Here is a 23,216-nt window from a genome sequence, read left to right as displayed (position 1 = left end):
AGAAATGTAGGATACTGTTGGGCTGGGGAAAGGAATCTGAAATTCATAAGAATGGCCCAAAACTAGGAGACAGATCAGAGTTAAATCACAGAAGTATAGCAATATGCTGAGGAAAGTAAGACTTTGTTGTCTTGGATTTATATGCACATTGTTGTCAGAATTTTAAGTAATGCCAACTCTGTTAGAAACAGGAAGATAGTAAAACATGTTAAAATAAGGAATAACTAAGAAAAAAACGGGAAGGCAGAACTTAAATTTTTGTATTTTGATACCTGAGAATGGATGCTAATAATCATAGTAGCACAAAACCCTGACTCCCAATAAGTGTCCTTTGCTAGGCCAGTAATGGTCTATCACATGAGGTTTTGGAAAAATTCTTCATTTTCGGGGAGAGTGAGGGTAACACCCAGAGGTGCTCAGGGATTACTCCCAGCTCTGCACTCAGGAATTACTTCTGGAGGTGCTTGGGAGATCAACTGGGATGTCAGGGATTGAACCCGGGTCAACCGTATACAAGGCAAATGCCCTACCCGCTGTACTACAGCTCCAGCCCTGGTATGGGGAAAATTTTTACCTATTTCAGGCCACAGTTGCCTCATCTGTACAATAGGGGTGCTGAGATTAAATAATTCTTAGGAAACAGTAAGCATAATGCTCTACACATTATATGTGATGTGTATATATGATATATACAAACTTGGACAAACTTGCAGGCTATCGAATGTAGCCTGCCCACAGGGCAGAGTCTGGCAAACTCCCCGTGGCGTACCAAATATGCCAAATACCAGTAACAATGATGGGTCTCATTCTCCTAAAGAGCCTTGAATATAATCTCAGGGCTTGGATGAAAGAGACGTTGCTGAGGCCTGCTCAAGGCAATCGATGAATAAATATATGATATATACATATATATATTGCTAAATAGCAACATTCTAGAAAACTGAAAATAAAAACTATTCAAGAAAGCCATCAGTAACAAAACAAGTGAAGACAGTGACTGAGTAATTGTAAATATAAATTGTTGGACAGACGCCCCTTCTCGTTACTTCCTGAGTGCCCAAAATAGGGATGTGTATACAGCCTGGCATAACACCTACTAAGATGATACCGTACAAACCATTCCTGATTTCTTGTGTTCATTTTCTATAGCTATGTGTCAAATTACTACAGACTAAACCACTTAAACCACAAATTTATTCTCTCAGAGTTTCACAGCATGAATACTTTGGTTAGGGTCCCAGCGGGCTGAAACCAAGACATTGATCGAGCTGTAGTTTTTGATTCCCACAGGTTCTCTTAGAGGCTCACCAGTTAGCAGAATTAATTCCCTTGCAATAGTAATACTGAATTTTTGTTTTCAGTATTACTTGTTTTCCCTCTTAGCCTTTGGGCCTTTAAGCTCCTCCACTTCAGTCAGCAGCATCTTCCTCTGAATGGCGGAGATTAGTACCAGGAATTTTGCTCCATGGCTTGGAGACTAGTCACACATGCTAGGGGAAAAGGGAGCTCAGATAGAGAAGGGAGCACCAAATAAAGGGTGTTGGGAGTATCCTCCGAGGATGGGAGAAGCATGCTGAAAGCAGACTATAGACCAAACATGATTGTCACCCATTGCCTCTTTTGCAAACCACAACACCCAATAAGAGAGAGAGAACAAATGGGAATGCCCTGCCACAGAGGCAGGGTGGGATGGGAGGATGGTGGGTGGGAGGGATACTGGGATCCGTGGTGGTGGGAAATGGGCACTGGTGGAGGGACAGGTATTTGATCATTGTATAATTGAAACCCAAGCACAAAAATTTGTAAGTCTACAACTGTACCTCATGGTGTCTCACTAATAAAAATTAAAAAAAAAAAAAAGAACTTAGATGTTTTTCTCTCTTGCTTGCATTGATCTCTCTAGAATAGGATCTTTATCCTGCTTATGCCTTAATCCAAGATTTAAAGGTCTCCTGTAACTAATATTCATATACTAATTTAACTAATGAACTCATGTAATTAATTTTCTTGGATAATCTCCCTATTTTGTAGTCAAGAGATCTGAGAACCAAAGATGTCAAATTCCTTTACAGAAGAACGTACGGTGTTTAAATACTAGAGGTGTCTAGGCCAGGAGCTGAGATTCTTGAGCACCATCTTAAGAATCCTGACTACCACATTTCTGAAGTATATGCAAGTTCAGAGGACTGAGTAGTGAATTTTAGTAGCAGTGCTGCATTTAACATTTGCCCTTTTAGGAATTTCTTTATACCTCATTTACATTTGAATGACAAATTCCTGAGTACCTCAAAGGCCAAGAGGCATGCATTTAGAAGTGTGACATATTTTCTCCCTATGCTCTTAAGATGCTGCTGAATGACGTGAAATTATAGATCTTTCAACTCTGACTCTCCGTTCCTAATATCTATATAATCATTGGGTCAAGGATTTATGTGTCATTAAAAAAAAAAGTATTTTTTCAGTTCAAAATTGCTTACTATTTCTGACTTTCAAGATTTAGATGTGTCACTTTGATCAGTGCAGTTTAAGCAATAAAACAGTTGTGGCAAGCTAGATTTGAGGGAGGCATGTGAATATATGCATGCCCTGAACATATTTTTAAGTGCAATATATATTTCATGTTGTCAGATTAACTCCCTTGATTCAGGAGGTCCCTAATTCAGATACAGTCAGGTTAAGAATCCAGTAATAAAAAGAACACGTTGTTGAGGGTGAAGGTGAAGTACAAATCATGTTTGGGACACTTAACCACCAGCACTACCAGAAACAGTTGTCTCCGTAATTGATCTAACGCAGGCCCAGCCCCAAACTGTTTGGACTTTCATTTGGGACACTCCACTGCAGCCAACAGGTATCTTAGTAATTGACCTAGTAGATACCCTTCACCTCAGCCCCTTCACTTTCTCCAAGAGTAGAGAAATCTCCAACCCTTTAATGTGTTCAGATATAATTAGCTGATCACATCATCTAGTCCCTTTAAAGGCAATTTCACAACAGGTACAAGAAATGTAGCAATGGTTTCTTCACCATCTCAAGATACCATTTCATACTGTGAAAGGCTGAGCTTAAAGGTTTCTTGAACATGGTAAAAAAAAGTGTTCATATATATGGTCACATATTAATCTATGTTCCAAAGAACCTAAAAAGGCATTTTAAATTACCAACTTTTAGAACCTCTCCATTTTGCAAACACTAATTATGAGCCTCTATAAACTTTTAATTCCATGCTGTATTCTCAAATCCATAAATCATAATTAAGCTAGTATTCTTACATTACCAAGCAATTTTGTCTTGACCCAGTTTTATTCTGCTCACTTAATTCACAACAAAATGAGTGAGCAGGACAAAAAAAATCTTAAACCTCTTCTTTACTTACAGATTCATATTAGTATAAACTCTAGACATAGTAACATTCAGATTAAATATCCTGTAGGTCAGGACCGTTAAGTTAGATTTGTTTTTGGCTTAACCTAAAAATTTACTCACTGTAACTACTCATTCATCAAAAGACCTGACTTGTTTTACTTAAAAACTAAAACACACACACACACACACACACGTGTGTGTGTATACACATATGCATTTGTGTTTTTATTTTTTGCTTTTTGGGTCACACCCGGTGATGCTCAGGGGTTACTCCTGGCTCTGCACTCAGGAATTACTCCTGGCGGTGCTCGGGGGACCATATGGGATGCTGGGAATTGAACCCGGGTTGGCCACGTGCAAGGCAAACGCCCTACCCGCTGTGCTATCGCTCTAGCCCCGCATCTGTGTTTTTAAAAGTAAAACAAGTGTTTCTTGGCTGACTGGGTGTACAGTTCTGTGGAAGGAACTAAGGATGTGATGCTGCTCAAACCTGTGGTGAGGGATACTGGCAGTGCTGGGTCCCCCGGAGGTCACATCTGGCAGTGCTCAGGGGTTGCATTGCAGGTCTGGGCCTGACCTGTGTTGGGTGCATTCTATGCAAGTATGCTAACTACTAGATTAGCTGCTGTCCCCAGCTTGTCTTTTAAAGCTGAAATAGTTGTCTTCATTGGTATTCAGAGCAACATCATGTTACTGGCCTTCAAGAAGGTTACCTGCCACGGGAAGTCTATGGACTATGGACTCTTCCAACATAACAGTATTATCATAAACATCACTTAACTGAATACTTTGATGCTGACTTAAAGTTGCAGCACCTTCCTTCACAACTGTATATATAAATATAGATAGCTCTACCCAAACCATGAATTGTCTTAGATAATACAAGTCTTACTGTAATTTGTGAAGCTTAACAGCTTGAGGCACTTGCATATAAAGCTAAAAAATAAATAACAGCCCTTAAGGTACTTGCTCAGCCTATTCAAAATCCACAGTGCTTTGTAGCTGTCTGCTCACTTTTTGTTCCAAGATACCTGTAACATTTTTAGGGAAGCCAGGGAAAAAAACAAGCCTCTGGAAGGAAGCACATATTTCTTTTATAAGATGAACTAATTACAAGTCTTTAAATCAAACCATCTCTTTCATCATAGAAATGTTTTCAAGACTTGTAGAAAAATATGCTTTTATTACAAAAAAAGTTTTAAATGTGTTTTGGTACTTAATTGTTCTATTATTTGTTTTTAATGATTATCTGATTCATAAAAGTTATCCTTTCTTCTTTGAAGCCATTCCAGTTCTGAAACAATAAGAATAGTGAAGACAATTAAATCCTGGGCACCAGCAGTGACTTGCTCAATCAGGCTCGATAACTCACCTGGACTCTTTAAGGTTTAATTACCAATGAAAGAAATCACCTCAGAATAGCTGTGAAACATTCATGGGAAGATTTTAACAAAGCCTTGGGACATGCAAGCAGAACAGTTACAAAATTTAAGTATTTCTACATATTGCACAGTTCCTGGTGATAGGCTTTGACCCAATTTAACAAAAAGAAAAAAAGACCATTAAAGTTGCGATAATTTTCCTCGTTGGCTTCTCATTTCCACTTGGTTGTTGTTAAAATTTATTCTCATTCCCCAGATATAACACAGACTCTGTTCTCTTCTCTAAGGGATTTATTGGTCCTTATGGAACCTGAGGTCACAAATGCCCATGGCCAATAAATGACAATCCGTATTTGTCTCTTCAGTCTTGCAGTAAGCACAGATCTCAAGTGTCCCGATGTCCATGCATCCGTAAGTTCCATGCTTGCTCTGTTTACCATGGAGACAGGTAGAAAAGATGACAAATTCACTGGTGACACGTTCAAACAGTACGGTAAGCTTTTCCTTTGGGATCTGTCAAGATGACTACACCCCAACAAGCAATGCCTAGGAATACAAACAAATATATTTTATGTGCATGCTGCATTTTGATCACCGGGTACTTTTGTCTATATCATCTTATTTAAACCTCATCTTACTTAACGTAATACTCCTAGGTCATATATTATAATCGTATATTAAATAAAAGGGGGGATATATTAAATAAAAGAGGGGTGGGGATGAGGTTTTATTTTTTTTTTAAAGAATATCTTGTTATATCCCCAAGCAGCAAGAAAGCATATATGAACATCTCAAATTCCATTCACACATTTAAAGAACTGCTTTACTGGGATCCGCAAGAAAGTATCCAGGCATCAATGAAGTAATGCTACAGGTAAGAACTGCTGGCCACGTTTTTCCAATGTGGGCTTTGAACCCATGTCTAAACGGACTTCAAAAGTCCTTTTTTTTTTTTTTTTTTTCCAAATAACGATCCGGTGCCCTTGCTTCCGTTTTCTCTGGGACCGGGAGTAAAAGCATCCTGGCTTTGGGGCCAGAGCAACCAAAAGAGCAAAAGCTGAGCTGTCAAGTACTTGGGAGTTTCGAAGGTTGAATCCAGCATTCCCTACTTCATTCACTGCGTTTCTGTTCTACAATACTGAGGGGACTGACGGTGGCTGTGTCGGTATTAGGAGGATGAAAACGAGGTTAAACAACGTGTTCTTGTGTTCTTGATTTGGAAAACAAGAGCGACCCAACCACCTCCCGGCACCGCGTCTGGGGTGCTCCGCCCCGGGGTGCTCAGTCCCAGACAGCAGCCCAGCCCAGCCCAGCCCCGCCCACCGCCCCGCCCCCACCCCCCCACGTGGCGTCGAGCGCTCCTCCCCGGTCCCCTCCCCACTGCCAGGATCTGAGCCCCGATTCTCACTGATGCCGACGACCATCTGCGCAATTGTCCCCGGACTGGGGGCATAGCCCATCTTCATGGGCTTTCGGGCCACCCAGTACACGTATCCGCCCGCCCCGATCAGCCCCGCCCCGGAGAGCAAGCGACAGCTCCAGCAGTTACGAAGTCCGAGCTCTGCTGCCGAGGGCGTCGGCTCCCCGGCTGCTGCGAGGGGTGCGGGCTGGGCGGAGCAGGGGGCCTCGGACGAGGCGGCGACCTTCACGGGCTCCACGGCGTGGGACGCGGAGGAGCCCATGCTCGGAAACGCGAACCCACGAGTCCCAGGCTTTGGAACCGGAACTGACGTCAGCGCATCGTAGCCTCGGCGCGTGGCGCCGGAAGCGGCGCGGAGGCCTCTGGGAAATGTAGTTTTCTTCTATTCCGGCCGGGGCAAAGGTGCCGAGGGCCCAGCTGCTGGTGCAATTTTTTTTACCCTGCACCCCACCGATCCAAAAGCAAACCTGTTCCTTTTTAGACACCGACATTTCTCCACCACCGTGATTAGAATAAGCTAATTACCTCGATGTCTCAGCCCTCAATTTCCTTAGAGTTTCAGAATTATCTGCCTCACCCTAATGCTGAGATCTGAGCGTTAGGTCACCTGTCTGGAATAACTAATTTAAGAGTTGCTGTATATCTAGATGCTGGATACTTTGCTGAGGGATTACATGTATTGTTCCATTTAATCTTCTAAACACATTGGGCTTATAAGTGTCCAAATATATGGCGAAACTGGTTAAGTGACATAGCTGTGCTTGGTGAATGGAATCAAATCTCTTGAACACTCTACCTACATATTAACTATGTTAATATAACCGGGCATTAGAAATAGTTTTGATTTATGTGGAGTAGCACTGTAGCACTGTCCTCCCGTTGTTCATCAATTTTGCTCGAGCGGGCACCGGTAACATCTCCATTGTGAGACTTGTTGTTACTGTTTTTGGCATATCGAATATGACACAAGTAGCTTGCCAGGCTCTGCTGTGCGGGCGGGTTACTCTCGATAGCTTGCCGGGCTCTCTGAGAGTGCTGGAGGAATTGAACCCTGGTCAGCCAACTGCAAGGCAAATGCCCTACCTGCTGTGCTATCACTCCAACCCATAAGTGGAGTAATAATTTAAAATTTTTTTTTTGCTTTAGTTCTTTACATCATGATCTTCATCTTGTCTCACTTACGATATTATTTCTTATACAGAAGCACGGGGAGGGGGAATGCTATTGAAAGTCAGACTATTGGTTTTAAGAACATCATATAGAAACTGTTCTAGGTGTCCTTGTTTTTGTTTTTGTTGTTGTTGCTCAGAGACTTTCTGTTAGAGATAAATAAAAACAACACAAAGTACAGATTTTTTGCTTTTCTCCTGTAGAATCACTTAACAAGTAAACAAAATTAGTTAACATAAAGATAATACATTAATATTATAAAATTAGATGTGGATTTGTGATGGCTAAGAAAAAAAGAACCCATGGCCTGGAATGGAACGAACAGGGTGACAGACTGTCTGAATTCATCATGTCAACCAAAACCTTCCATGGTAACTCACAATTCCAAAAGGCTAAATCTAAACGTTGGACATGGGAGTCTCCCGATGGACGGTTCCACAATGAAATAGACCACATCATATTCAATCGGCGGTTTTGCCTAACTGATGTTGCTGTTGTCCCAAAATTCCAAACGGGATCAGACCACCGTCTTCTTCGTGCAAAATTCTACCTCACAGAACGAGGAGAAAAGAATGCAAGGTTTAAGAGGAGGACTCCCAGAACAACCACCAACTGGGAACTCTTTGGCTCTGTTGCTGCAACATGGGAAGATGCCGTCATTGACAACATTGATGAGGAATACGATCGAATGATTCAGCACCTCCATGATTGTGCAAGGAATGCCAAGAGAGAGATAACCACAAAAAACCATCTTTCTTCGAACACTCTTGAACTTATTTGCCAACGTGGCTTGGCACGTGCCTCAGGCAACCACAAACAAACGTCCGAACTGGCAAAACAGTGCAGAGAAGCCATCAAGGATGACCTCAAAAACAGGAGAGCAGCAGTACTGGTAGATGCAGCAGAAGCTGGGAAAAACATTCGTAATGCCCGCCCGTCCTTCACCAACTACAAAACCAAGATGACTGGCTCCGACATCATGATGGATCTATCACATCTTCCAGAAGGGCAATGGAGAAGATTATTCATGACTTCTACTCAGATCTCTTTAATAGCCACATCCACTTGCCCACATACCACATACCACATCATGGATATGTCGTTCCCAATGTTCTCCCTTCCGAAATCCAACATGCCATCTCGTCGGTAAAGAAACAAAGAGCACCTGGCCCAGACAAGATCAGACCTGAACACCTGAAGAACTTACCATCAGTACTCATCAATACATTGGCTCGACTCTTCACACGCTACCTGTCTGAATGCAAGGTTCCATCCCAATGGAAAACCAGCAAGACCGTACTACTATACAAGAAAGGAGACATCCACGACATTGGCAACTATCGCCCAATCTGCCTATTGTCTGTCATCTACAAACTATTCACTCGAGTCATCCTGAATAGGATTAGCAGAACACTAGATGAAGGACAACCATGTGAACAAGCTGGATTCCGAAAAGGATTCAGTACCATCGACCATATCCCACACAATAACCAAGTTCATTGAGGTATCTCGGGAGTTCAAGATGCCACTCTGTCTAACGTTCAATGATTTAAAGAAGGCCTTTGATTCTGTTGAGACGGAAGCGGTCATGGAAGCCCTAGCCAATCAGGGCGTACAAACTCAATACATCAGTATCCTTCGTGAGCTCTATTGCGGATTCACTACCAAGATCTCACCATTCTACAAAGAAGTTATCATCCATATCAAGAGAGGGGTTCGGCAGGGTGATACCATTTCACCAAAACTCTTCAGTGCCACCCTCGAGAACATCATGCGACGACTGGAATGGGAAAACATGGGAGTGAAGATAGATAGTCGGCAACTACACCACCTCCACTTTGCTGATGACATCGTTGTAATAACACGAAACATCAACCAAGCGGCACAAATGCTGAACAACTTTGACCGTGAATGTGGAAAGGTCGGACTACAGCTGAATCTTACGAAGACAATGTTTATGAGAAACAGCCTTGTTCCTGATGCTCCATTCGCTCTCAACGGAACCACCATCTCCGAATGCAACAGTTATATATACCTAGGTCGAGAAATCAACATGATGAATGACCTGGCACTTGAGTTGCGCAGGAGGAAGAGAGCGGCTTGGAATGCCTTCAAGAGCATTGAAGAAATAACTAAAAGGACAAAGAACCTCCAGCTACGAGCACATCTCTTTGATTCCACTATTCTTCCTGCATTAACATATGCCTCAGAGACCTGGACCCTACGAAAACAGGATGAGAACACTATTCGGGTCTCTCAAAGAGGAATCGAAAGAACTATGCATGGAATATCACGATTCACTCAAATGAGAGATAGAATCCGGAGTTCTGATCTTCGTCAACGCTCAAGAATCAGGGATGCTGTCTCATTTGCCAAGACATCAAAAATCAGATGGGCTGGACATGTAATGAGGTTTACAGACAACCGCTGGACTAGAGCCATTACTGATTGGATTCCACGAGACAACAAAAGATCACGTGGACGCCCACCTATAAGATGGTCAGACTTCTTCGTTAAGACCCTAAATAATCGGTTTGAGGCTCTACATGTTCCTAAAACGAACAGATACCATTGGGCTACGCTAGCACGCAACCGGGATGAATGGAGACGTTACTGGCACCCGCTCGAATAAATCGATGAATAACGGGGATTAAGTGATTAAGTGATTAAGAAAAAAAGACATATCAAGATATGGATGATTTGGGAAAAGCAACTTAATGAGAATGCTCTTTTGAGTTTTCTAAGTTTAAAGCATTCTCTATTCATACATTATAAAAATACACTCATGTTTAATATAGAAGGGAGACAAAAAGGTTTGGAAAATTTGGATCTTAACTGGCTCTGATGTTATGAGTCAGTCACATGACAAAGGGAGCAATATTTATTCTCTTTGTCCCATTAGTGCCTCATGTTTGAAATAAGGAATGTTGGAATAGACAATATTCATCTTTATTCCTTAATCTAATAGTTCTGGAATTTTTAGATAGAATTTTCAGATAGAATTGTGCTAAGTGCCATACCAAGTGAATTTAATTGCAATTGACTTATAAGTTCAGAATGTATAGTTATTCTTTCTTACATTGCCTGACTTAATATTTTATAGGATAAAATTTTTGTTTGTTTTGGGGCAACACCAGGCTGTGCTCACTGGATACGTCCTGGTTATGCACTCAGAAATTACTCTTGGTGGTGCTGAGGGACCATATGGAATGCCAGGGATTGAATTTGGATTGGTCATCTGCAAGGCAAATGCATTACCAGCTGTACTGCTTCTCCAGCCCCCAACACATATGAGTTCTATTTACTTATGCAAAAAAACTATCATTTGGCAGTGGCTACCAAGTAGTTTTGTATATGTTTATTGGCGTAAAAAGACGGAGAAAATAATAGAATGTATTAATTTGTGTAAGTCTCATTTATTATTATATGTTAGTATACTATATTATGCATTAGTTATAAGATAAAATAATAATAAAGTTTAGTGTTTCCTCATCTAAAATATATGAAATTGTGCATTTCTATAGATATCATGGTCATTTGACATGTGGCTTAGTTTATCTTGTATTTGAAAACTAACCTTCTTCAGAGTGCTCTAACAGTTAAGATGATAAGAAAGAGCTTTAGTTTTCCAGGTACTAATAAAATAATCATATTCTAACTAGCAGACATTATTTTTATAACTATTGTATTTTAAATATACCTTTTCAAGCATTTGTTTTTTGATGTATTGAATAAATATTTTCTGTCTTTTTTGTTATTATGGGCCAGAGCAATAGCACAGCAGTAGGGCGTTTGCCTCGCGCACAGCCAGCCTGGCCAAACTGGATTCGATTCCTCCGCCCCTCTCGGAGAGCCTGGCAAGCTACTAAGAGTATCTTGCCCGCACGGCAAAGCCTGGCAAGCTACCCATGACGAATTCGATATGCCAAACACAGTAACAAGTCTCACAATGGAGACGTTACTGGGTCCGCTCGAGCTAATTGATGAACAATGGGAGGACAGTGTGTGACAGTGTGATTTGTTATTATATCTCTACAAAATTCCACACTGACTTCAGTAGAATTATAGAACTCTGCATAGCATATGTTTCTATTAAAGCTGCAGTAGCATGTGTTGAAATGCATGTGTTTAACTTTCATTAGAAAATAATTTAAAATGTTAATATAGCTCTTGACATAAATAAAACAGTGGGATCAATGGTAAGCTTAAAAGTCAATAGAAATAAGCAAAACTAACTGGTGGAAGTCATGTGCAGCTGAGGAAAAAAAAATAGGAGAAAAAAATGACAGATAACTTTACCTTATGATATCTATTTTATTTTACTCTTTGTTATTTCTAAGTTAATTTTATATCTTCAAAGTCACACAATCTTATTTCACATTTTATTTAATTCATCACTTGATAACCTGACATCCCGTTACTCATGGAATTGCTTGAGCGGGCATCAGTAACGTCTCCATCCATCTCTGTTGCGTGCTAGTGTAGCCCAATGGCGTCTGCTCGCTCCAAGAACATGAAGAGCCTCAAACCATTCGTTCAGGGTCTTGATGAAGAAGTCTGACCATCTCATAGGTGGGCAGACACGCGGTCTTTTGACATCCAGTGGAATCCAGTCGGTAACGGCTCTAGTCCAGCAGTCGTCTCCAAATTGCATTATGTGTCCAGCCCATCTGAATTTCGAGGCCTTGGCAAACAAGACATGTCCCTGATTCTCGATTGTCGACAGAGGTCAGACTCCGGAATTCCTTCTCTCACTTGAGTGAAGTGTGATACTCCAAGCATAGCTTTTTCGATTCCTTTTTGGGAGACCCGAATAGTGTTCTGGTCCTGTTTTCATAGGGTCCAAGTCTCTGAGGCGTATGTTAGTGCTGGGAGAATGGTGGGGTCAAAGAAATATGCCCGATCCAGAGGTTTTTTGTCCTCTTAGCTATTTTCTTTGACACTCTTGAAGGATTTCCAAGCCAGTCTCTTCCTCCTGCACAGCTCAGGTGCCAGGTCGTTCATCGTGTTGAGTTCTCGACTTAGGTACACATAACTGCTGCTTCAGAGATGTTTGTTCTGTTGAGAGCGAATGGAACATCAGGAATGAGTCTGTTTCTCATGAACATTGTCTTGGTGAGATTCAGCTGCAGTCCGACCTTTCCACACTCATGGTCAAAGTCGGCCAGCATTTGTGCCGCTTGGCTAATGTCATGACATTGTTCTAATAACACCAAACATTTTATTTAACTATAAATTATAAATTTTATAAATATATGCATTAAAAGTCTGTGTCAGGGGCTGGAGGGTAGAGTAGGTAAGGCTCTTGCCGTGCATGCTGCCAATGGTGGTTTGATCCCTGGTACTGAGTATGTTTCCCTCAAGAGTGATCACTGCCTGTAGAGGATGGAGGAAGCTGTTAATGTTGCCAGGTGTGGCTCAGAAACAAACCAAAAATTGTCTTTCACAGAACTTCCCGATGACTGCTGATTTCCCATTCCCTAAAACCCCCAGTTTATTGTGATTCAGTGGTAACTTACTGTCATTTTGATTTGCAATTCCCCGATAATAACTAATAGTGACCATCTTTTCATGCAACTTGCTACGGCCTTCCTTTTTTTGGTGAAATGGCTGTTTTGTTCTCCCCATTTTATGGTGTGTTTTTATTGTTAAGTTTTTTAAGATATATACATATATGTATATATATATATTAGACCTTTGTTTGATGAATGGTTTATGAATTTGTTTTTTTCCCTTTCACGGAATGACTTTGTGTTTAATGTAAGTATTTTCCTTATATATAAAGATTTGGTCGGCAACGACACCACCTCCGCTTTGCTGATGGCATCATTCTAATAACACCAAACATCAGCCAAGCGGCACAAATGCTGACCGACTTTGACCGTGAGTGTGGAAAGGTTGGACTACAGCTGAATCTTACGAAGACAATGTTTATGAGAAACAGCCTCGTTCTGGATGTTTCATTCGCTCTCAACGGAACCACCATCTCTGAATGCAATAGTTATATATACCTAGGTTGAGAAATCAACATGATGAATGACCTGGCACTTGAGTTGCGCAGGAGGAAGAGAGCAGCTTGGAATGCCTTCAAGAGCATTGAAGAAATAACTAAGAGGACAAAGAACCTCCAACTACGAGCACATCTCTTCAATTCCACTGTTTTTCCTGCATTAACATATGCCTCAGAGACCTGGGCCCTACAAAAACAGGATGAGAACGCTATTTGGGTCTCTCAAAGAGGAATCGAAAGAGCTATGCTTGGAATATCACGATTCACTCAAATGAGAGATAGAATCCAGAGTTCTGATCTCCGACAACGCTCAAGAATCAGGGATGCTGTCTCATTTGCCAAGGCATCAAAAATCAGATGGGCTGGACATGTAATGAGGTTTACAGACAACCGGTGAACTAGATCCATTACTGACAGGATTCCACGGGACGTCAAAAGATAGTGTGGACGCCCACCTACAAGATGGTCAGACTTCTTCATCAAGACCCTGAATGATCGGTTTGAGGCTCTGCATATTCCTAGAATGAACAGATGCCACTGGGCTACACTAGCATGCAACAGGGATAAATGGAAACGTTACTGGCACCCGCTCCAGTAATTCGATGAATAACAGGAGATCAAGTGATCGAGATTTATAGCTTGATGTACTCTAATTATTTTTGTTTCCCTAGTTAAATCTCTGAATACATCACAGAAGCCAATATCATACTGTTTGCCTTTGTTATCTTCAATCTATTTTATGGCTTGGGGTCTAACATTCAAGCATTTAATCGTTTTAAGTTAAGGTTGTGCAGGTTCTAGTTCCTAATCTAGTTCCTTTCTTTTGTGTGTGCATATACAGTGTTTCTGAGCAGCATTTATTGAAGAGACTTTCTGTTTCCCCAAGATTATGCTCTTGTGTCCTTTATCATAAATTAGCTATGTGTTTGTATGAGTACAGAGCCTGGAGTTAGCCCTGCTGACTGGTGGGCTTGTCCCCAGTCCACATCCACTCTCCCTCCACCCCCTTAAGAACATTTGGGATTTGTCTTATAATTTCTTGTTAAGAATGTAAGGAGGTTTTCTTTTCTTGTCTTCTGTCTGTTTTTCTCAAATTTATTTATTAAATATTCTGATTTTTTTCATTTATTTCAAATGTCATACATGTCTATTCCTGAACATATTTTATTCTCTTATTTGTCTGTTTCTTCCTGTGCCAGTATCACACATTTTAGTTACATAATTTCTAAAGTATTAACATTTTAAAACTTGCTTCTGCACATTATTTTTCTCTGCTTCAAACTATTCTTGGCTATTTTTGTTTATTTTTCCATTTGAACTTTGGACTCATCTTGATTATTCTGACAAAATAATGTTGACATATTTATTGGACTTTTATTAAAATTGCAAACTTATTTAGGAGCACTGACATTTTTATGACTTGAGTCATTGTATCTAAGGACATGAAATGCCTTTTCTTTTGTTCATGTCTATATTTTGTTTCCCTGTAGCATTTAATAAAGTCGTTTCAGTTAGGATAGATAAGGGACCAGTATGACAATAGTAGTTAGAAATGATCATTCTGGACAAGAACTGAGTGTTGAAAGTAGGTAAGGGATATACATGATAATATTTTAGTCTCTGTATTACAAAGCATAATGCCCAAATGAAGAGTGAGGGTTGGGGAGAGAGGGAGAGAAGGAGAGGGAGAGGGAGAGGGAGAGGGAGAGGGAGAGAGAGAGAGAGAGAGGAGAGAGAGAGAGAGAGAGAGAGAGAGAGAGAGAGAGAGAGAGAGAGAGAGAGAGAGAATGTGTGTATGTTTGTGTGTATGTGTGTTTGGGGCGGTGGAGAGAGAGAAAAAAAGAGAGGCTGGTGGGACAAGGGGTCTGGGGACCGGGGGACAGAAACTGGACATTGGTGATGGGAAATGTGCACTGGTAAAATGACTCTGTCAGAACATTATGTGACTGAAACCCAATCATGAACTTTATAACTGTGTATCTCACTGTGGTTCAATTTAAAATAAGGGTGTGTGTGTCTTTTTAGAATCACATTACACTTTTCTCTTCAGACGTTGTATTTTTTGTGTTGTTATTGACAATAGGATTTTATTTTCTTCTGTTCGACTACTTAATTCCATATATCCCAACATTGCATTATCAGTGCATTCTGGTAAACTTATATGTGCTTAATCTTTTTCTCTTTGTCTAGTATTTATTTGGGCGATTACTTTATTTTCACTTTAAAAAATAATTTGGAAGTGTTTATTCTCTTTTAGGCATGTAAACAGTTGAAATACCATGGAAATAAGTTTCTTTCTCTTTATTTTTGTTGTTTGTGGGTCATTCCAGCTGTGCTCAGGACATCGTTGTGGTCAGGGGTCACTCTTGGCCTGCTCAGGGAACCATATCAGGCGTCAGAGATCAAACTTGGGTTGGCAGAGCACAAGAAAAGTGCTCTATCTGCTGCATATCTCTCCAGACCCAGGAAGTAATACTTTAAATTTTTATTAGAATTATTATTTTGGAGATTGCGGGGAATGTGAGAAAGGTGATAGAGCTAAAGAATCTTTTCTATCTTTCTATATTTTGGAAATCTAATAGAATGTTCTGCTAAAGTAGTTTTTTTAAATTATACATTTGTAGGTTCATAGAGGTAGTGCTTTCGTCTTGAATGTGTTCAACCGGGGTTTGATTGCTGGCTGTCTATTTCATTGTTTCTTTAAACTCCTTAAACATCTTCAACATTACCATTCTAAAGTCCTATCAGACAAGTGATAGAACTGATTATCACTGGTTAAGTCTTCAGGACTACCTTCTCTGCTCACTAAGCACAGTGGGGTTATCTGTTGCTTTACCATTGTAACTTATGCAAGCTGGAGATGTTTCTTGTTTGTTATATGGTGAAGAGATGAGAGTTAGGATATCTTTTTATGTTCATGGTGAAACATCAAGTAAAAAAATGGCTGGGCTGAATAACATTTCAGGGCTGTGCTGACCTAAGGAGCAATATGGTGACCTTAGCAACAAACAAGGCCCTAATGCCATTATGCCTCAGTTTCTTGGAAGTAGGTCTGGGTTGGAGCCCAGGATTTGATTTTTGGCACTGCCTATGCTTCTCTGAGCTTTCCAGGAGTGCTCGCAGAATACAGAATCAAGAGTAAACCCTAACACCACCAGGTGTGGACAGAAAATACAATTTTATAAAAGTATAATATTAATGTCTAAAATACATGAAGATTCATATATAAATCTGTATATCCTTATAAACCAATGTTTCTAAACACTCTTATAAACATCTCTAATAAATAAAACATAGAAAGAGGTTAGCTTCTAAATCTGGAACCCCTTTTTTTGAGTGAACAAATCAGTAATACAATATATTTTTTTCTCTCAAATCATCATGTTTATGATTACTTGTTATAGTAGCTACAAGAAACTAACATGTGAACATAATTAAACCTTTGGGCTGGAGTGATAGCACAGAAGGTAGGGCGTTTGCCTTGTATGCAGCTGACGCAGGTTGATTTATCTGCCCCTCTCTGAGAGCCTGGCAAGCTACGGAGAGTATCTTGCCTGCACGGCAAAGCCTGGCAAGATCCCCATGATGTATTCGATATGCCCAAAACAGTAACAAGAAGTCTCACAATTTGTTGTGAGATGTTACTGGTGCCCGTTTGATCATATTGATGAACGACGTAAGGACAGTGCTACAGTGCTACAATTAAACCTTTGTTTTGTATTCTTTGTTTATCCTGCACTAAGAAAGGAAGGAATGACTTATTAGAATATCAATTATTTTTCTTAGAATTTTTATATTAATCTGCTATTTTCTGACATTGATTATTGCTTTAGAAAATTCTAAGGCCACGACAATTTATTCTTTAGGTAACCATGTATTTTCCCTTAAATACCCAATACATGTTTTCTCTTTCATTTCTTTTTCATCCTAAACATCTTGTTTTCTAATAACATCATTATTAGAAGTCATATATATTCATTTAAATGTGTGTGGATATGTGTGTATATATATTGTTGACTATGTTAGTTCAGTTTTCTCAAGAATAAATCATACAATATATGTCTGTATTAGCATGCCCATATTTGTACTTTGATAAATAATAGAAAATAATAGGGACAAATGTATAATTTAGAAATACATATTTTCTAATGTCATTTCAATAATAATAATCAAATATAGACAATATAGAATTACTTCCACTTACTCATTTCTAAAGATTAAGGATAATTCATTGGATATTCTTAAATATAGCTATGCACTATGTAACACTATACAACAAACAATGTAAACATTTTAATATGTTAAAATATGGCAAATATGAAACCTCAAGAAAAAATTTGTATTCAATAAATAAAATTAAAATTCTATACAGATTAGTACATATATCATACTTTCATAACTGTATCACTCTAAAACAATACTTTCTTCAAAAATATGTCCCAGTTGCCTATTGGCATAATTGAATTATATGAACCTCTTTAGTACTGTGTCTAAAATACTGGATGTTCTCACTCATATATTGTTGAATGTTCTCACTCATATATTGTATATAAGAAAACAAAGCACAGGAATAGACAATGTCCAATTAAAGCAAATTTTTAGGTTTATATATAAATATAGAGAAGGGAACACCAAGTAAAGGGTGTTGGGAGGACCTGCTTGCGTTGGAAGATATGAGTCAAAAGTAGACTATAGATCAAACATGATGGCCACTCAATACCTCTATTGCAAACCATAACACCCAAAAGGAGAGAAAGAACAAAAAGGAATGCCCTATCACAGAGGCAGGGTGGTGGTGGGGGGGGGATGGGATAAGGGTAGGAGAGCTCCTGGGATCATTGGTAGTGGAGAATGGGCACTGGTGGAGGGATGGGTACTTGACCATTGTATGACTGAAATGCAAACACAAAAATTTGTAAGTATGTAACTGTACCTCACAGTGATTAACTAATAAAATAAATAAACAAAATTTAAAAAAGATTATGTAGATACAATCTTGTATTTAATATAATCTTTCAAATGAGATTAAATAATATAATCTTTATATTTATGATTATATAAATATAATATACTTGTGTTTAAGATTATATCAGATCATTATTATTTATTAAGTCTTATTAAATTTATTTATTTATTATTTATTAAAAACTTAATTATTTATTAAGTCTGTCTGAGTTTTTTCTCAAACACTAATAAATTCCTTCTTTCTGGGAGTGTTCCTGGCAGGGTGGTTTTCTCTTTGTTGGTATTCCTGTATGATCTGTATTATTTCTCCTTCTTTTCTTTCATATGCCTTTCATCTCACTTAAAAGTTCTTTAAGAGAAGAATGAGAGAAGAATGTTTTCTCTAACAGAAGAACTTTCAGTATAAAATGTTTAAGGGAAACTAGTTATTGGTAAGTGTTTTAATACCCTTGTTTATTTTATTTGGGGAGAGTGAGAATAGGGCCACAGCTGGCAGTGCTAAAGGGACACTCTTGATTTGTGCTCAGGAATTACCCATGTGATGTTTTGAAGATCCTATTTGGTGCCAGAGATCCAACTTTAGTCAGCCACATGCAAAGGTAAGTGCTGTAAACTTTGTGTGATCTCTCTATTCCTACGGGCTGGAGCGATAGCACTGTGGATAGGGCATTTGCCTTGCATGCAGCCAACATGGCCGACCCGAGTTCGATTCCTCTGCCCCTCTCGGAGAGCCCGACAAGCTACTGAGAGTATCTCGCCCGCCCAGCAAAGCCTGGCAAACTCCCCGTGACGTATTCGATATACCAAACACAGTAACAACAAGTCTCATGATGGAGACGTTACTGGGCCCGCTCGAGCAAATCGATGAACAATAGGAGGACTGTGACTGTGACCTCTATTCCTACAAAATATATTTAAAACTGTGCAACATTATAGTAAAAGATAAATAAATTTTCCAGCAGTTAGAACTTGGTCTCTCCAGAGCAGAGCCAGCATCCACTGAGTACCAGGCCACATGGGATCATACCTATGGTTCAGGGAATCTTATGTGAGTCCATGTAAACATCTTTTGTCTCCAATGAATTTAACAGGCAATTTAAACTCAAAGTCTTTTTACTCCCTGCATAGTCTCACTGTACATTTATGGTTTCTTGGTCGATTTCCTCATTTAAGTCTTTTATTTTTTCTCCATGGAAGCAAACTATTTTGGGGGACCTAAGGATATATGTTTTTTCAAGATATATCCTTCACTTTCAATAATTGTGCTTCACTGACACCTTGTGATATTCTCAACTATCTTGACCATATTCTACTCTCTCTTCTTTCCATCATACCTCTGTGTGGTCACTTTGTCATACTAACAGTAGATATGCATACTATGATGGACACTCACAAACTTTGATACTTAGTCATTATAATAAGCATAGTACTTTGAGTTGTCTTGGAAATGTAGGTTTAGGAAGAAATTAATATTGGTTGCATTAAGTTCCTAAATTTTGAAGTTATCACTCTAGCATATCATAGTTTATTTTGACTGATAACAGTGATTTCACCAGGGACCAAGCAACCCAAGAGGGAGATTTGGAAATATGAGAAGAAATTTTTGGTTGTCATAATGACATTGTCCAGGGACCAGGTATTCTTTGTTAATGTTTACAATAGTCCTCTGTGACAAAGATTGCTTTAATGAAATTCCAATAGTTCCCTCATTGAAAATCTTATTTAAATGACTTTACAAGTATGCATTGTCTTCCTTAAATAAATGCATACTAAGGTCGTGTTTAGATTGTGTTTATTTTTGCATTTTTTGTCTTCTAAGTAATTCATTTAATTTCACAATTGAATGTGTATTTTTCTCAACTGTAATATCTGTGAATGGACTGTAAAAGTTTATACATTCTTACATTATGCACTCTGTAATTGGCACTCAGTAAATAGCTGTGCATTTTATTACACAAAAATATTTTCTTGGACTCATGGGTAAAGTGCTTTTCATATTGTGGATGTACATTAGTAAAATTTGGGCTCCCCTTTTGTTTTCTGCAGTTGGAACTGACAAGAGACTTGGAAAATAAACAATTGAAAGAGACATTCCCTAAAGGTAGCCATCAAGTATAATAAGACTCAAGTCAAATGGCCCAGCTGTCACAGTAAAATACAGCCTATTGACTTCCTTCCCACTAGGGAAAAGTACCGCTTGCCACTTACCTCAGACAGCATGGAGAGAAAGCATCACCTTAAGAGCTGCAGGAGGGAGTTCCCTGTGTGGCTGTGAGAGAGGCACAAGATAAACCAGACTGAATGTGTCCCAAGTGAATAACCCCCAATTTTTATAAGTGGCAAGAGTAGACTACATAATTATCTTACTTTAAGGGTCAGAACATGAATAGCACCATAATTAAAATATAACTAAGCTGAACAACAACATTTTGACAAAATAGCTGAAAGAAGATTCTTAAAGACCAACTGGGTGAAAAGTCCCAGTAGAGGGGGCAGCTTCCAAAAAGGTGAATAAGATTGAACCCACCTCCTAGGCTTTCATAATTTAATTTGTAAAGTAAGAGTATGAAGAAATACATCTAATACCTATAGATGTGACAAATGTTATTCCAGATGTAGTAAAAACCTTTGGTGAGATTGTAGAGAAGGAATAATTGTTATTTGGGTGGAAGCAAAGAAGGAAAGTTTGCTTTTAGTAGAACTTCATCAGAAGGCTGATGTATAAATTGCTTTATAATATGTAAATATAATGTACTTCCGTATCCTATGGCAGGGTTAAGAGGTGTAGTAACTAGCACTGATAAAATACCTTGCAGCTTAACAGAGCCATAACACACATAATTTATCTGACTGTATTAATATTAGCAGAAGGTCTATATGATTAGAATCTGAAAAGTGTGTCCAAAGTTTTTAAATGGGATATACTAAAAATTGTGCTGTAATTTGCTACTTAATACTTTGCTTACGATTGTATGTATTTGTGTGTCTAAAATTATCATGTCATATAAAATGTCATCTACCCTTTAGATGTCAAAATGCTTCAGTGTGCTGACAAAGATTCTTTGCAGCAACTTATTCCAACTAACACAAAAATAAAAGCATATTTCAAAGTAATGTTTAAATTTTATTATTTTAAACAACCTACTTTTTTGATAAGCTATTTTTAAAACTTATTTTGTTTTATTTTTATTAAACAGTGTGATTTACAGAGTTATTCAGAATAGAACTTTTTTCAGGCATACAATGTTCCAACATAAATTCCATTATCACTGTCCTTCTCCCTCCACCCACGTCCCTATATTCCCCCCCACTCCTTAGACTGCCTCTTTTACAGGTTTATTTTATATGTTTCATATTACATAATATTACATATTATTCATTTTAACAAAACTTAAAAGAATGGCAAATTGAATTATCAGAAAATAAATCAATAAAATTCATTTGTGATGATTAATAGCTATATGATTTTAACCTCTGTAAATATAAAGCATTTAAAATAAAACAGCATACTGAATTTTCTCATTTATATAACTATATTTTCAATTATGGCATCTGAAATATATTGCATTAAATTTTGTTTTGTACTTGAATATTACTAGCACTTCAGTACTGTCCTCCCGTTGTTCATCGATTTGCTCGAGCGGGTCAAGTAATGTCTCCATTGTGAGACTTGTTGTTACTGTGTTTGGCATATTGACTACGTCACAAGCAGCTTACCAGGCTTTGCCGTGTGGGCAAGATACTCTCGGTAGCTTGCCGGGCTCTCCAAGAGGGACAGAAGAATCGAACCCATGTCTGCCAGATAGACTGCATGCAAGGCAAACACCCTACCCACTGTGCTATCACTCCAGCCCTGAATATTAGTGTGGTAATCTTATAATCAGCATGCTTTCCTTATCATAAATAAAAACTTTAAAAAAATTTCTTGCTACATACATTTTAGAGTTTTCATGGAATAGGCAAAACTTACAAGTAAAAATTTAGTAAGCGTGAAGAGAATTAAGAAAATTTAAGTGGTAAAATAGGAATAGTTCTATAAAAGTACAGTGTTATATCATTAAAAGGGGAATATTGGTTTATTTTAGAAAGTGTTATATTCTAGACCCTTATGTGTTTATAATACGAAGTAAAACTAAGTAAAACATTATAATAAAAATCCTTAATAGTTAAGGATCAGATATAGAACATTTCATTCAAATGAAATGTTAATTCATTATTGATAATGTATAAAATATTTTACCAAGCTATATATCTTTCTTTTTTTTTTTGCCAATTTTGGACCACAACCAGCGGTGCTCAGGGATTTTCTTCTTGCTCTGTTCTGAGGGATCACTCCTGGCAGAGCTGAAGGGCCCATATGTGGTGCTGGTGATTGAACCTGGGGTGGCCCCATTCTATGGCAGGCACCTTTCCTGCATCACTCCAGTCCTTCCTTTCTCAACCTAATAGTGATTAACCATATGCACCAGTAATGGGTGCTCTATTCAATGCCACATACTGGGATTTTTGTCTTGTCATTTAAAGAAGCCCCCCCTCGTCCCGTGTTTTGGGGCCATATCCAGCAGTATACAGGGCTTACTTTTAGCCTGTGCTCAGGGTCCACTTCTGGCAGTGTTCAGGGGACATGTGGTGAGTTGGGAATCAAATTGAGGTCAATCACGTGCAAAGCAAGCATCCTACCTGCTGTACTACCTCTCAGACCCCCGAAGAAGCTCTTTTAGTGCTTATTGCAGAGCTAGTTTCAAAGATTTTAATTACCTAAGCTGTTTTCTGTCCATGAAGCTTTGTATTGTTCCTTCAAATCTGAATGATAATCTGGCTGGGCAGAGTATTCTTGGTGAGGTGTTCATTTTGCTGAGTTTTGCATTACATCCTCCATTCTCTTCTGGCTTATAGAGTCTTA

The 23,216-nt window shown here is 38.9% G+C and overlaps 1 protein-coding gene across 1 annotated transcript; it reads right to left on the bottom strand.

Annotated features, from left to right (window-relative positions):
- Positions 1-4,438: 4,438 nt before the first annotated feature.
- On the bottom strand, positions 4,439-6,454 carry DMAC1 (distal membrane arm assembly component 1). The gene is made up of 2 exons (XM_056130584.1): positions 6,157-6,454; positions 4,439-5,294 (listed from the first exon to the last, which is right to left on the bottom strand). Exons 1-2 carry the CDS (start codon positions 6,428-6,430, stop codon positions 5,230-5,232), a joined length of 339 nt encoding a protein of 112 aa, XP_055986559.1. The 5' UTR covers positions 6,431-6,454; the 3' UTR covers positions 4,439-5,229.
- Positions 6,455-23,216: the final 16,762 nt, after the last annotated feature.

This window comes from Sorex fumeus, unplaced genomic scaffold (assembly GCF_029834395.1).
Source record: "Sorex fumeus unplaced genomic scaffold, SorFum_2.1 ptg000079l, whole genome shotgun sequence".
NCBI lineage: Eukaryota > Metazoa > Chordata > Mammalia > Eulipotyphla > Soricidae > Sorex > Sorex fumeus.
This window is presented reverse-complemented; position numbering and strand designations above follow the sequence as displayed.

Coding starts and splice junctions, on each gene's coding strand:
- DMAC1 (XM_056130584.1), bottom strand. CDS start 6,430: ATGGGCTCCTCCGCGTCCCACGCCGTGGAGCCCGTGAAGGTCGCCGCC. Junction 5,295..6,156: donor GCAGATGGTCGTCGGCATCA/GTGAGAATCGGG, acceptor TTGTATTCCTAG/GCATTGCTTGTTGGGGTGTA.